The 13865-nt window shown below is 65.8% G+C and overlaps 3 protein-coding genes across 8 annotated transcripts; all 3 read right to left on the bottom strand.

The window, feature by feature from the left end:
• Positions 1-28: 28 nt before the first annotated feature.
• Positions 29-3155, bottom strand: PAGR1 (PAXIP1 associated glutamate rich protein 1). Of its 2 annotated transcripts, none has more exons than XM_004773908.3 (4): positions 3047-3155; positions 2239-2739; positions 1974-2056; positions 29-468 (listed from the first exon to the last, which is right to left on the bottom strand). In XM_004773908.3, the coding sequence occupies exons 2-4, from the start codon at positions 2718-2720 to the stop codon at positions 269-271; spliced, it is 765 nt and encodes a 254-aa protein (XP_004773965.1). In that variant the 5' UTR covers positions 2721-2739; positions 3047-3155; the 3' UTR covers positions 29-268. The 2 variants fall into 2 exon arrangements, with proteins under 2 accessions (XP_004773965.1, XP_004773966.1); XM_004773909.3 differs by having other exon boundaries at positions 3013-3150.
• Positions 3156-3324: 169 nt separating this feature from the next.
• PRRT2 (proline rich transmembrane protein 2) lies at positions 3325-7051 on the bottom strand. The gene is made up of 4 exons (XM_004773903.2): positions 6944-7051; positions 5262-6237; positions 4733-4865; positions 3325-4570 (listed from the first exon to the last, which is right to left on the bottom strand). The coding sequence occupies exons 2-4, from the start codon at positions 6165-6167 to the stop codon at positions 4560-4562; spliced, it is 1050 nt and encodes a 349-aa protein (XP_004773960.1). The 5' UTR covers positions 6168-6237; positions 6944-7051; the 3' UTR covers positions 3325-4559.
• A 1059-nt stretch (positions 7052-8110) lies between these two features.
• MAZ (MYC associated zinc finger protein) lies at positions 8111-13220 on the bottom strand. Of its 5 annotated transcripts, XM_045072601.1 has the most exons (7): positions 13095-13215; positions 12351-12437; positions 11411-12267; positions 10946-11009; positions 10508-10679; positions 9490-9714; positions 9063-9196 (listed from the first exon to the last, which is right to left on the bottom strand). In XM_045072601.1, exons 1-6 carry the CDS (start codon positions 13128-13130, stop codon positions 9512-9514), a joined length of 1419 nt encoding a protein of 472 aa, XP_044928536.1. In that variant the 5' UTR covers positions 13131-13215; the 3' UTR covers positions 9063-9196; positions 9490-9511. The 5 variants fall into 5 exon arrangements, with proteins under 5 accessions (XP_044928537.1, XP_044928540.1, XP_044928536.1 ...); XM_045072602.1 differs by lacking the exon at positions 9490-9714 and having other exon boundaries at positions 8111-9196; positions 13095-13220; XM_045072604.1 differs by lacking the exon at positions 13095-13215 and having other exon boundaries at positions 12351-12633.
• Between the last annotated feature and the right edge of the window lie 645 nt (positions 13221-13865).

The raw sequence follows: 13865 nt of genomic DNA, 5'->3' as shown, positions 1-13865 counted from the left end.
TCCGCAGCAGCCCACCCCGAAGAGAAGATCACTTAGCGTTTTTTTAATGTTGGATTCAGAAAATTCAGTTCAGGTCTCGGAAGAGAGGTTTCACAGAAAGCACGTTAATAGGCGCACACGCGTTCTCTTTCTGGCACGGGGCCGTGCTGGGGGCGTGGAAGGCTCTCCTCTCTCCTCCTCTCTCTCTCCTGGCCCAGTGTCCAGCGCCCGGGGTTAGGGAAGGACCCCAGACGGCAAACGCTGTGCACCCTAAAGGCGGCGGCAGCACTCAGTATTTCCGCTGCCGGGGGAACAGCGTGCTCCCGGAGGACCGGAGTGGGGGGCTGGTGGGGCTGGGGTCCTCGGAGTCCAGGCTGAACACGTCCCTGCCAGTACGAAGGATCTGCTCCTCCAGCTTCTTGTGTCGCTTCATGTCTGAGAGAACCTTGTCCAGGCGGGCCTCCCGTTTCTGGCTCCGGGCAGAGCTTCCTGGAGAAAAGGAAGGTAGGAAGTGTGGATGGGAGTGAGGCGCTGTGCGTCAGACCTGCCTAAATGTTACTACTTGGGGAGCTCATTAAACATACAGATTTCCTGGCCTCTGTCATGGAGGCCCTGAGGTTTGGGGCTGGGCCTCAGATGAGGTAGGAAGTGAAGGTCTGAACTATGAACTATGAGAAGAGGCTCGTAATGTGAAGACCAGGGTAAAGACATCCAGGCAGGCCGACAAGCAAGTGCAAAGGCCCTGAGGCAGGAACAGAGAGGTCTGTTCCAAGAAGAGTATAGGGAACTAGGGGGTAGCGGGAAGACAGAAATATAGAGTTAAAGAAATGACTTAGAGGGCGCCTGGGTGGCTCAGTGGGTTGAACCGCTGCCTTGGGCTCAGGTCATGATCTCAGGGTCCTGGGATCAAGTCCCGCATTGGGCTCTCTGCTCAGCCGGGGGGCCTGCTTCTTCCTCGCTCTCTGCCTACTTGTGATCTCTCTCTGTGTCAAATAAATAAATAGTCTTAAAAAAAAGAAAGAAAGAAAGGACTTAGAGACCATGATGAGAGGTTTGGATCTCTTAGTTTAAATGGAAATAAATGTCTCTGGAAACCCTGGGGGGCTGGACAGTCAGGGGAAGTAGTGGTGTTTGGATTCTCTTGACATGATACTTCCCCCAACAACGGAATCCTTTGGAGGGTTTTAAACAGAGAAGCGTCGTGATTTATATTTTCAAAGGATCATTCTGGTTGCTGAGAATGGAAGCAGGGAGACTAGTTAGGTGCCACCACAAATATCCAGGCAAAAGAGATGGCTTGGGGCGCCTAGGTGACTCAGTCGGTGGGCTTCCAACTTTTGATTTCGGCTCCAGTCGTGACCTTGGGGTCGTGAGATTGAGCCTCAAGTTGGGCTCTGTGCTGGGAGTGGAGTCTGCTTGTGCTTAAGATTCTCTGCCCTCTGCCTCCCCGCCCCGCCCCCCAATCAGATGCACAGGTATGGCTTCCGTAAAAAATAAGTAAGTGAATGAATAAATGAGAGAGAGAAATAATGGCTTGGATGAGGGTGTGGGGTGGAAGGTGGAGAGCAGCAGCTGAGCTTGGAAACGTGGAGGCAGAACGAACAGGATTCGCTACTACTGGATGTTGGGATGAGAGAAAAAGAAATCAAGAACGGCTCCAGGGTAGCTTCCAGGAAGGCCGTTGGGTCCCCCAACAATATGGGAATGAGGATCTAAATAATAAGGAATGACCAGGAAGACTTGACCTTCTAGGGGAGATGAAGATGAAAGCAATGGGAAGCCTGACAGGGTCACCTGTGCAAGTCTCGGACAGGAAGACAGGGGACCGCTCCAAGCTGGTACCATGGCACCACTGGGGGATGCTCTCTGCTACCACCACAAGCTGCGCAGCTCCCAAAGCACCAAGCACAGGCCTCTTTTAGGGAGTCACCTTCAGTCAGTGGGATTAGAGGTCCTTCACCGCCCCCCCCCCCGCCTCTCCCCCATGTCTGTACCTGGGGTGCGTCTGCGGTCAATCAGGGAGTCCTTCGGGGTCATTGGCTCATCGTCAAAGTCAAATTCCGTAGGCATGTGCGGTCTGGGACGGGTGGACAGAAATGGAAGGCTGAAGGTGGTTTCCCCAAACACCCCAGCCCGCGGGTCTCCCCGCCCCCTTCCAGCCCTTCACTTTCCATGCTCCAGGGGCCCACCTCCCCTCCCCATTTATCTCTGGCACCAAGGGAGCGAGCCCAGGAACGGGGTGCAAGGGTGCGCCCTCACTTCTCCTCCTCCTCCTCTTTGGCCTCGGGCTCCTCATCGGATCTCTCCTCTTCGCTCTGGGCCTCAGGGGTGGGTGGCCGGCGGGGCAGGATTTCCGCCTGCAGCTCCAGGGTCCCGTGGGCAGCCAGAAGTTCGTAGAGCCGCTGGATCTCTGAGGGCGGAGGCATCCAGGCCTGCCCGTCGGCGGGGAGCTCCACCTCCTCATCGCTGCAGGGCACGCACCAGTCCTCGGGTTCTCCCGGGGCGGGCGCCTCCCCTTCCGCGCCGGGGGCTGCTCCCGGCATCTCCTCCGCCCCGGACCCCGCATGCTCCGTCTCCGCCCGGCCTCCGTCCCCCTCTTCCTCGGCTTTCCTGGCCGGAGCCGAGGAGCCTCCAGGATCCTCCACGGCCAGAGCCTGGAGGCCGGAGGTCACTTCCCCTTCTTCAGACAGAGGCACCGCCGCGGTGGCCGACACGTCTCCATGACCACGAACGAGGGACATAGGCTACTGGGGAGGGGCCCTGCGATGACAGGATACGCAGGAGGACAAGCTGGGGGGGTCCCCCGTGCCCCTCCCCCCGGGATGGGGCTCCCCAGAAGCTCAGGGAGCGTCTGCAACCAAGCAGGCTCCAGCAGCCGCCCCAGCGACGAGGCCGCCGGCCCCCAGGAGGTGGCGCTGAGTCCCCTCCCAGGGAGCAGCGGACACCGCTTTCCGGGCCGGAGAGGGGCGGGGCCGCTCCTCTCGCCGTCCCCCTGCCCCTCTCCGCCCCTGCACCGGGCGCCCTAGCCCGCACCTCGCCGTTCGGCCGCCCCAGCCGCCGTCCGCACCTGGAGCGAAGACCCGCCTCCCGCGCTGCGCAGGGTCACAGTGCGCAAGCGCACAGAGAGGGCGCGGAAGGCTCCGCTCCAGCCGAAGCTACTTGGAAAAAGGAAGCGTGGGGAAGATTGCACATGCGCAGGTAGGCTCGGACGCAACGGGCTTCGGCCCACAGTAAAGATGGCCACCGGGAGGGCGCATGCGCATACACCCAGTCGAGTCCGCCCGAAAGAGGGCAGGACCGCGGGACCCGGCGGCGGACAGACGGAAGGACCAACTGAGGCAGGAGGCGAGTCTCATGCAGTCTCCGTTTATTGGTGTTTCAGACTCATGCAGCATCCGGCATACAAAAAGGGATAATCTGTTTGATGTATCCTTTTTTTTTTTAAAGACTTTTAGGTTTTTTTTTCCCTCCCCACGCCTTTTTTTTTTCTTTCTCTTTTTAAATTTTTTTAATTTATTTATTTTTATTTTTTAGAAAACAAAACCCGCCAACTCCGAGCCGCGTCGTAGCTCAGTCCCCGCCTCCCTAGCGGACTGTCGCGTGCAACAAATCTCCCTCACATCTCCCTCGTCCTCTGGGAAAATAATTAGAGAGTTCCCCGCCCCTCACTCGCTCCCTGCATGCGGGAGCTTTGGTCCTATTTCGGGGTTCTTTCGTTACAAAGCACGTCAATGACCCCAGCCCCGACGCCTTTAAGAAACTCGCTGAGCCGGTTTAAAAGCCCAAGTGGGGCAGGTCGGCTCGGGCTAATCAGAAAGGGTCAACAGCCGCGCCCCTGCGCCCCTTCCTCCTCCCCGGTGCATGCCCTCAACAGCTAGCCACCGGGCGCGACACCCCGCCCAAGTCCCCAGACAAGGCCTGGCTTGCCAGCTCTGCGACCCAGAGGCGCCCTGGGGGCGTCAGGACCTGGGTGGTCCCAGCAGAAAATAGTTGGAAGCGGGCTGAGGAGCCCTCCCCTGACATCGCCCCCTCCCCATCCTGATCTAGTAAGTGCTGGAGTTTTTGCAGAGAGATCGGTGGCGGGAGGGAGGAGGAGAGGATGCTGAGGCTCCAGAGAAGGCAGGAAGAGGAAGGGGGCAGAGGGTGTGGAGGGGGAAGGGGAGATGATAAAGGGGAGAAGGAAGAAAGGAATGGGGGGGAAGGTGCCCAGACAGTGAAAGTTGAAAGGGGGCCACCGGGGCTGGGGCGCAGGGATTGGGGAAGTCGGGAGGAGTGCAGGAAGGCTGCGAGCAGAGAGTCCGGGAGATGTTCAGGTCAGGGCGGTTTCCAGAAGTGCAGGGATAGGGAGGCCACGAGGCTGGGGGGGTGCAGGCAGAAGTGCAGGGAGAAGAGAGGCCTACGGTTGGCACAGGAGCCTGGCAGGATGCAGGAGCAGGAAAGGAGCTGTAAACAAGGCCGCTCAGGCTCTCTTGGTCCCTATGGGTGCGGGCCTGGGCCATCCATTGGGCTCCCCCCAGGGGAGGATGGGCCCAAGGCAGCTCCCAACAGGAAGAAAAGTCTTGGAATGCGGGCAGAGCCCCTCACTTATACACTGTGGGAGAGGAGAGGGAGGGACAGACAGACGGTGGGGGTAGAACAAGGACAGACAAAGGAGAAGTAGGGAGCACAGACAGGAGAGAGCAGGGGCAGGGGTTAGTAAGGCTGCCCCTGCCCACCTTCCATTCCTCCCGGCCGGTCCCAGACCCCCACTCACCGCCCAAGTTGATGACGCAGGAGGCGATGATGATGAGGACCCCCCCTACCAGCGCCACGATGCTTAAGAGCTTGGCCACGCGGCCCAGACGCTGGGCCCCATCCACGTCCCCCTGCTGCAGGCTGTTCCGGGACTGGGGTGCGGGTGAGGGGTGCGGCACCATGGGCCCAGGTCAGGAGACGGCAGCCCAGCAGGGTTCAGGTGAAAGAGTTGTCCCAAGGAGACAGGCAGGCCCCATGGACAGTGGTTCGAGGGGGGAAAGAGGGTTGGAGAGGCAAGTGGGGGGAGGGCACAGGTCAGCAAGGCGGCGTGAAACCTGTCCTGCCCGCCCTCCCACCTGATGGGCTAGGGCAGCGGTGGCTCCGAAGGGAAGGTCCCAGGGGGAGGCCAGAAAAGACCCCATACTTGGGAAGGGAGATCCATGCAGAGAAGAGAGGGAAAGCAAGGTACTACTCCTGGGGTGCAGTCCCAGTGGTGGCAGGAAACTGGCAGCCACAGCAGACCTGGGCCGGGGTCCCAGGGGGCTCACCATAACAGCATAAGCGAAGGCCACGATGTTGACAGGCCACATGGGGCAGAAGCAGGACAAGATGGCGAGGATGATGTAGTCCCGAGGTTTCTGGGTGCCTTCGCCCCCCTCCACCCCAGACCCTGCCAGCTGGGAGCTGGGGTGGCGGCTCAGGCTACCTCGGGGAGATCCGGGATGCCCACTGTGAGCCCTTCCTAGTCGGTCCTCCTCCACCAACTGCTGTAGCACTCGGGGAGGAGCCCCGTTGGCTGGATGGGTTTTGGTGGAGGGTGGCGAGTGAGGCTGCGGGGCTGGGCCCTCTTCCCCGCCACCAGCCTGCAGGGGAACCACTGCCCCGTTCTCCTGCTTTTCCCCCGCGTACTCAGTCAGGACCTCAGGGGTGGGGTCCTCCTGGGTAGGGGGCTCTGGCTGAAGAGCTGACTTGGGGGTGGGCTGGGAACCTGGCTGGCAGTCTGGCTGAAGGTCTGACTGCGGGTCCGACTGGGGAGCAGGCTCCGAGGCTGGCTCAGGTGGGGCTCCGGACCCCAGATCGGACCCCTGGTCTGCAGTGACCTCTTTATTCTCTTCTAACGGTTTGGGTGCTGGCTCTTGGCATGCTTCTTCGGGGCTGGGGTTGGCATCTGGCTCCCCTCCTGGACTCGAGCTGAGGTCTTTGGCCTGGGCTGTTTCTGGGGCCCCAGCTGGGGTCTCTGTGGTTGCTGGAGCCAGCCCAGCTTTGGCTTCTGAGTCCACAGGGGCCCCCGCGATGTCTGGGCCTGGCTGCAGGGCCTCTGGCTCATCTGGGACCCCAGCTGGGGCCTGGAGAGGGCCAGTTTTGCCTTCAGAATGGCCAGGCCCTTCTCCTTGGGTTTGGGGACCCTCTTCTACCCCCTTCACCTCCGAGCCCTCAGAACCGCTGGCTGCCATCTTGAGAGGGGAGAGGGGACAGGGGAGAGGACCTCGATGGAGCGGCTGGAGCAGCGGAGACCGCAGAATCCTGAAAGAGGAGGAGACAGGTGTGGTGAGGAGGAAAGCCGTGGCGCCCGTCACTGCAGCTGGAGACGGATCTGCTCCTGTCTTAGGGCCAGCGTTGGGCTGCCTCTGGGGAGAGGAAGAAAAGTTGGGGTTTCCTTTGCCTTGGGGTGGGACATCCCTGGGGAGGAGTGCCCTGCTCAAAGTCTTCTGCTCCGAGAGCCCTGGGAAGATTAACCCTTTTGTAAACAGGACTCTCCCAGGCTCTCTCCCTGGGCCCGCCCGGCAAGATCCAGACTCCGAGATCCCAGCAGATGCCCCAGCACCCCGAAATCAACAAGCCGTGCAGGCGCTCGCACACTCCCGCAGGCAGGCAGGCTCACTGGGCAGAGGCCCGGTACGCACGTCCCACTCCCTCTGCGTCCTCCCTTCCTCCCGGGGCGCCCCGCCGGTGCAGCATTCCCACTGCGCGTCTGGGGCGCAGCGCCCCCGCCCCGCCCCGCCCCGCCCAGGGCACCTGGGCTCGTCCCTCCGAGCCCCTTCTCAGCCCCTCGCGCAGGGATTCCCTCGCCCCCGGGGGAAGGAGGAGGCGCCTCCTCCTCGCATTGGCGTGGCGCGCCCGGCACCAGCACCCGGTCCGCCGGGCGCCCGCATTCCGGTGCAGCCCTCCCGGCGTCCGCCGTCCGTCCGCGCACAGTCCTGCCCGCAGCCTCGGTCCATCCCCGTCTCACCTCGACGCCGGCCTCCAGACTGCTCCCGCGGCTGCCGCCACCGCCGCCCCGCTGCAGCAGCCGCAGCCCGGGAGGGAGCGAGTCCGCGAGCGGAGGGAGGCGGCGGGGCTCCCCTCCCCTCTGCGCGTCCCCTCCCCTACGCTCCGCTGCCGCCACGCACCGCCCCCGCCCCTCGCTCGCCTCCCGCCCCCCCGGCCAGCCCGAGGGAGCCCACGCGTGCCAGGCCCCGCGTTACCCGGGCAACCGGCCGGGTAACCACTCGCGCCACCTCCCTGCCCCTTCCCACGCGCGCTTCTTGGGGGTGCCCCCTTCCCAAGCCCCGCGCCCCTCCCGCCAACGGTCACCGGGGTTCCTGGCCGAGGCAGGGGGCTGGGGGCAACGGAGAGGGGTCTACGGGGAGACCGGACCTGTGAGACGGGCGGGACCCCTACAAGCAGAGAGAGGGGAAGGGGAATGAGGCAAAACTTGGGGAGGCTGCTCCGGAGCAGGGTGGGGCTGGGAGAACGGGGAGCCTGCAGTACAGGAAGCCCCTCGCCCCTCGAGGAAGCAGCAGCACAAACGGGCGCTGGAAGGCTCCCGGGTCCCTGGAGCAGGACTCAAAAGGGAATTCCAGGGCAGAGGCTGCAGGGGCCGTCCGGAGCAGGAGGGGGCTGGGCCCGGCCCGGACGCGCTCCATGGACCACACCAAGAGTGGAGGGGACAGGCGAGGGGACAAGCGCGGTTTTTCTCGGCCACCCTCTCCGCTCCCGGTCCTCGGGCTGACGTCCGCGCCCTTTCTGCGGCTCCCTCGCCCACTGTCAGCCCCCAGGGCCTTAAGGGTGTGCAGGTACTGGGCAGAGGTCTGCGTCGCAGGCAGTGGGTGTGAGCAGAAGAGCAGCACGCGTCTCCTGCTGGGGTTTTTAACCCAGGCCTCTTCAACCCTCCAGTGGCTATTCTGGGCCTGCCTGGGTATTCCCGGGAGCCCTGGGAGTCCTGGAACCTGCTCTCCAGCCACTGGAGCCTCGGCCCCACCCTGAATCTGGGCTGCAGCAGGGGTTGAGGGAGGAGCCAGAGCCCGGGAGCCACACAGGCCCGAGCAAGGCTGGGACACCAGGCCCAGAAGTAATGCCTTGGGGGGTGGGGACTGGGGCTCTGGGGAGAGCAATCCAACCACTCCAAAGTCAGAGACAGGTTTTTATTTAAAATTTATTGTAATGGGGTCCGCGCAAAAGGAGGGGGGTGAAGGGTGGGGAACATGCAGGGGACACAGGAACACGATGACATGGCCAGGGCCACTGCTTCTGTCGTGGGGGAGAGGGATGAAAAGAAAAGGCCAGGGCTGGAGCTGGGGTGGAAGAGGGCGGGGGGAGACACCGTGACCGCATCCCCCCCCCCCAGGAAGCACCTCTAGTCCCTGGATCCCCCATTCACCCTGGTACCCTAGAATTCCGTCTCTTCTCCTGCCTCTGGCCCTAGTGGCTCCTTCTTTTGCTCCCCTTGACTTGTTTTCCCCTGACAGGTTCTCAAGTAGGACAATGTTTAGGGCCTGACCCCAAACAACCCCTCCTCGTGAAGGTACTACCGCCGGCCCTGCTCCGGCCCCTTCTCCAGTCTCGCCTCTTCCCCCTCTCTGGGACAGAATCTGGATCCCCCTCCTTCCTCTCCTCCCTCCCCCTGGAAAAAAAATTAAGAGAAAAAAAAAAAAAAAAAAGCACCAACTCCCCAGGGAGGGGCAGCAGACAGTATGGGGGGGTGAGGACCGTGGAGGAGAAGGCTCACAGATCCCTGTAAGGGCAGGGCAGGGGGTCACAGAGAGGAGAAGGGGTGAGGGCAGTGGCCGCTCCTGTCCGCTGCCACCCCTGCCCACTGTCCAGGGGGCTTCAACACAACCGAGGGGACAAGTGTGTGTGGGGTCAGGTCTGATGGGGAGGAGACAGGAGCAGGAGAAACAAATCGTTAAAACCTAGCGAATTCCCCTAAGAAACACCTCTTCCTCCTTTCCTTCCGGAGGCTCCTTGGCTGGTGGGGAAGAAGTGAGGAGTCGGCAGGAAGAGGGGGTCAGAGGAGGCGGTACCAAGGGACTTCCCTCCACTTTCCACGCTCCCGACCACCAACCTGGAGCTCACCAGGGCTGGGAGGGAAGGGGCTGGGAGCTCACAGGCACCCCCTCAGCCCCCGAGAGGGAGCCCACAGCTGTGGGGGGGGCTGCCACTGCTGCCGCCGCCGCTGCCGCCGCCGCCGCCGCTGCCGCCATAGGACAGACCTCACCGGTACCTGCGTGGGCACAAATGCCAGGAGATCACAGCGCAATCCGATAGGCAAGAGCCTGGTCCCTCACCCCAGCCTGGTTCCCAGACTCCCTCCCCTGGGACACAGCCGTTGCTCACTTCCTGTCTGGCCCCCGGAGGCTCTCCCAGTTCTCCTGAAGGGCCCTCCCTGTCCCCAGAAGTCTCCCTAGCTCCAGTGGTACGCGGGCATCCCTGGCCTGCCTGAGACCCCCTACTGGGCCCTTTGAGCCCCCTCGTCCCACACCCCCCCACCCCCCCTAGCCATACCCCACGCCTTGCCTGGTGGGTGCGGGGGTCCCCCTCAGCAGGTGGGCTGTGGCTGGGGGGCGTCACCCGGGACAGGGGGGGCGGCCCCCCCCAGATGGGTCTGCATGTGGCCGGCCAGCTGGGCAGGGGTCTTGCAGTGCACGCTGCACAGCTTGCACAGGATGCGGTCAGCCCGCGGGGCCTGGAGCCCGTGGTCCTTCACCGCGTGGATGCGCAGGTATGCTGCTGTGGTGAAGCCTATTGGGGGGGTGGATTGGGATGGGGGGGATGGGGTCAGCCAGGCGGAGACCCCAGAGACGGGGCTGTTCTCCTAAGGCCGGGGACGCCCTCCTCAGATAGCCCTGTCCTCCTCCCACCGCATCCTTGGGAACCTGGGGCCAGCGACTCTGGTGGGGCTGGTGGGGCACAGCCCCTCCCTCAGCTTGGGGCCTGGGTGCATGGTGCCACAGCTTCTCAGCCTGGGTACCCACAGAACCTATTCTCTGTGGCTAGGGGAACCTCTCCCCGGGTGACAGGACACTGATCTCTAGCCACCTGAAAGAGTTGACCCTCAGCAGAGACGGCTGTGTCCCCTCCCTCCAGGGCCCCAATCAGTCTCAGCCCCGTTACTCATTACTCGGTGAATCGGTGAAGCTGTTTAAAAGCAGCTTCCTCTGCGGCTGGGGCATGGCCCCAGCAGGCCGTTAAGCCCCTGCGGTCGGACTCCACCTGCCCCAGAGCAGGAGGGCACGGCGCGGGCGGTCCAAACCCTGCCTTCCAACCCTTGGGCACTGGCTCTCTGGACCGCTCCTTCCCCAGAGCAACCCACCCCCAGAGGCTGCTTCTTCCTGGCAGCTGAGCCTCCAGCCCAGACCTCTTAGAACCTAACGAGGCTCAGGCGACCCGCCTTTGCTCCATTTGCTTCCTAAAGGGCTCTAGAGCCCTGGGCGACAGCACCTGGAAGCCTCATCCGTGGAAGGGCCTCTGGCTCGGTCCCACCCTTGGTCCCCACCCCTTGTCCCCGGCCCGCCCAGCGTCCCCCAGCATGTACCTTTGTTGCAGAGCTCACAGACATGGTGAGGGCCCTGGCTGTGCACCTTCATGTGGTCCGAAATGTAAGCCGAGCTCAGCATCTTGCCACACACGTGACACGGCACCTTCTCCTCGTGTCGCACTGTGTGCGCCCGCAGTCGGTCCTTCGTGGCAAACGCTGCCTCACATTTCTGGGGAGGGGGAGGGCCGTGGGGTGTCAGGAGAGTTAAAGCTTCAGGGAGCGGGGAGGGGGCCAGAGGTTAAAGGAATCCGAGCCTCGGGGGTCTTGGGTCTGGAGGAGGCGGGAGAGGCGGCAAGGTCTTGAAGAAGGGACGGGAAGGCGGGAGCGAAAGAGCAAACAGGAGAGAGAGAAAAAGGGGTCTGAGAGGCCGAACTCAGCCACCGGGAGGATCAAAACCGTGAAAACCGGGACAGGAGGCGGCGGCGGGCTTCCTACCTCGCACTTGAAGGGCCGTTCTGTCGAGTGCACTTGTCTGACGTGACTGTTGAGGTGATCCGGCCTGGGAATACGTTGGGGTCGGGGTTAGGGCCCTGCGGCGGGGGCGCGCTGCCCGGGCTAACTTCTCAGCCCGCCCGGCCGAGCCCGAGACGCCCGCCTCCCCGCCCCGGCCCCCGGCCCCGGAGCCCCCGGGCGGCGGGAACCCCCTCCCTGCGGCGGGGCGGGCCGGCCCTCCGCCCCCGCCGAGCCTGCTCCCACCCGGAGGGCCCACCTCCTCGGCGAAGCACCACCCCCTGCTCCCTGGTAACCGGGCGAGGCTTCCCTCCCTCCTCCCGGGGAGTGGCTCCCGGTCCCCGGCCCCAGACGCCGCCTCCCGCCCCGGCAGCCGAGGCCGGGCCGCCGCCAGCGCCGTCCGCCCGCCCTCCCCGCCCGCCCCGCGGGCGGCCGCGGCCCCGTGCACACCGGGAGAAGCTCTTGCCACAGTGGGAGCAGTTGTAGGGCTTGTGCACAGCGCCGTCATGTGAGCGCACGTGGTAGCTCATGCGGTCCTTGCGCTTGAAGCGCTGCTGGCACACCGGGCACTGGTAGGGCTTCTCGTCCGAGTGCGACAGCTTGTGCCGGTTCAGGTGGTAGACGTCGCGGAAGGCCTTGCCGCACATCTCGCAGGCGTGGTTCTTCCGGATGCGCTTGCCCGAGGCGGTGGTGGTGACCACGCCGCCCGCGGCCACGGCGGCCGCCCCGCCGCCCGCGCCCGCTTCGCCCCCGCCCCCGCCGGCGCCGCTCAGCTGGGGCACGCTCAGGAGGCTCAGGGGCACCATGGTGGGCATCTTCATAGCCCCCGAGGGGACCCGGCCGGCCTTGGCGCCCGTGTGGATGGCCTCGTGCCTCCGGAGGTTGTAGCCGTTCTTGAACTCCTTGGCGCACAGAGCGCAGATGTAGGGCCCCTTGCTCTTTGTCTTCTTCTCCAAGGCAGAGGCGACCGGGGCCACGGCGACCGTCGAGGTTGGGGCTACGACGGCGGTGGCCGCGGCTGCGGCGATGGTGGCGGCAGAAACAGGGGGCGCGGCCTCGGCCGCGGGCGCCGACACCGGCGGGGGCGGCGGCGGGGGCGCCGGCGGCTGCTTTAGAGCCGCTGTGTCCACTGTGGAGGCGGCGGCCGGGGCCGGGGGCGCAGCAGCGACGGCGGCCGCGGCGGCGGCAGCGGCGGCGGCGGCCGCGGCGGCGGCGGACTCCTGGGCGGCGGCGAGAACCGGGAGCAAGTCCACCTGGAGGGGCTCGGCCGCCGGGGGCTGGGGCGTGGGCGGGGGCGCCGGCGCGGCCTGCGAAGACAAGGCGCCGTGTGGGCCGCGGCCGCGGGTCGGCGCCCTCCCGGCGCGGCCCGCCACGGCCGGCCCCTACTCACCTGGAATGGACTCTGGGCGCAGCCCTGGGAGGCAAAGAAGCGGGACTGGAGCTCAGCCCCGACCTGCAGGGGGTTCTGGGCGTGACCCTGAGGTGGCGGGAAGGAGTTCATGAGGCCGCCCACCCCCCGGGAGTCCAGGCCCAGCACGGGGAAGGGGGGGGCCAGCAGCGTGCAAGGGAACACGGGGAACATGGCCTCGGCCACGGCGGGGCCCCCGGGGCTCAGCGGGGGCCGGGGGCGCGGGCCGCGCGGGGCCCGGGCTCGGGGCGCCGCCCCCGGCCGGCCGGGCTGGGCCGCGCCGAACGCATGGCCCGCGGGCCGCCCCGCCGCCCGCACACCCCGGCCGGCGGGAGGGAGGGAAGGAGGGCGCCTGGCGGGCCGCGGAGCGCGGCGGCGGCGACGGCGGCGGCGACGCCCCCTGGGTGGGGGCGGGAGGCCCCGCGGGGCCGGGGGCCGGGGGCGGGGGGCGGGGGCCCGGGCGGCGGCGGCGGCGGCGGCAGCGGCGGCGGTTGGAGCCTGGCGGGGCGGGGTGGGGGGAGCGAGGGAGCAGCCTCGGCCCCCGCCGCGCGCGCGCCCAGCCGGCGCCTCGGGGAGGGCGGGGGAGGGCGCGAGGGAGGGAGGGGGACAGCTGCGCGCGCACCGGGCGCGCGGAGGGGGGGGTGGGACGGGAGGGAGGGAGGGCGGGCGGGAGGGGGTGTGAGAAGGGGGGGTGGGGGGGCGGGGGGAGGGGGGGGGGGTTGTTACCTGGAAGATGAAGCTGCTCCAGTTGCCGGGATCCATGGCGGAGGGAGGGAGGGAGGTGGCTCGCGCTCACCCTGGGGCGGGAGGAGGAGGAGGCGGTAGTGGGGGAGGGGGAACCCAGGGAGGAGGCGCGCGGGGCGGGCGGGAGGGGGGAAGGAGGAGGAGGGTGGGGGGAGCGGAGCACACGGCGCGCGGGGAGGGCGGGCGGGGGGCGCGAGGACACACAAGAGGCTGGAGCGGGCGCGAGCGCGAGCGCGCGCGAGGCCAGCGGGAGGGGGAGGTACGAGAGGGACTCTGGCGGGAGGAGGGACGGGGGAGCCACCCAGCAGCCCGAGTCGCCCCGAGCGCGAGACCCCTGAGACGGCCGCTGATTGGCTGACGATGGCGCAGGTGGTGGGCGCGCGGAAGACAGGGCGGCTTCTCTCTTCCCCCCCCTTCAAAGATTCCACCCCCCTCCTCTCTCCGCCAGCGGCCGTTATTTCGCGCGCACGCGCATAAAACCGCTGTCGTTGCTGAGCGGGAGAACAGGGGAGCGCGCGCCGGGGGTACGGATGGGGCGGGGCTAAACTCGAGGCGCGCGCCCGCCTAACGGTCGTCGGCCTCCGGCTTTCGCGTTACTTTTTTGTTTCCTTTCGGCCACCGTCCCTCCCCCTCCCCACTCCAGCGGTCTATTTACAATCCTGCCCGGCTTCATTCCTGCTCTTCCCAAAGATGGCGCCCGAGGAAGTTCGGCGGCGGAGCTTGCGGCCCAGCCCAAGGGCAGTTCTGCCCCCG

The sequence above is a fragment of the Mustela putorius genome, unplaced genomic scaffold (assembly GCF_011764305.1).
Source record: "Mustela putorius furo isolate JIRA1106 unplaced genomic scaffold, ASM1176430v1.1 tig00004039_pilon_pilon_pilon, whole genome shotgun sequence".
Classification (NCBI taxonomy): Eukaryota; Metazoa; Chordata; class Mammalia; order Carnivora; family Mustelidae; genus Mustela; species Mustela putorius.
This window is presented reverse-complemented; position numbering and strand designations above follow the sequence as displayed.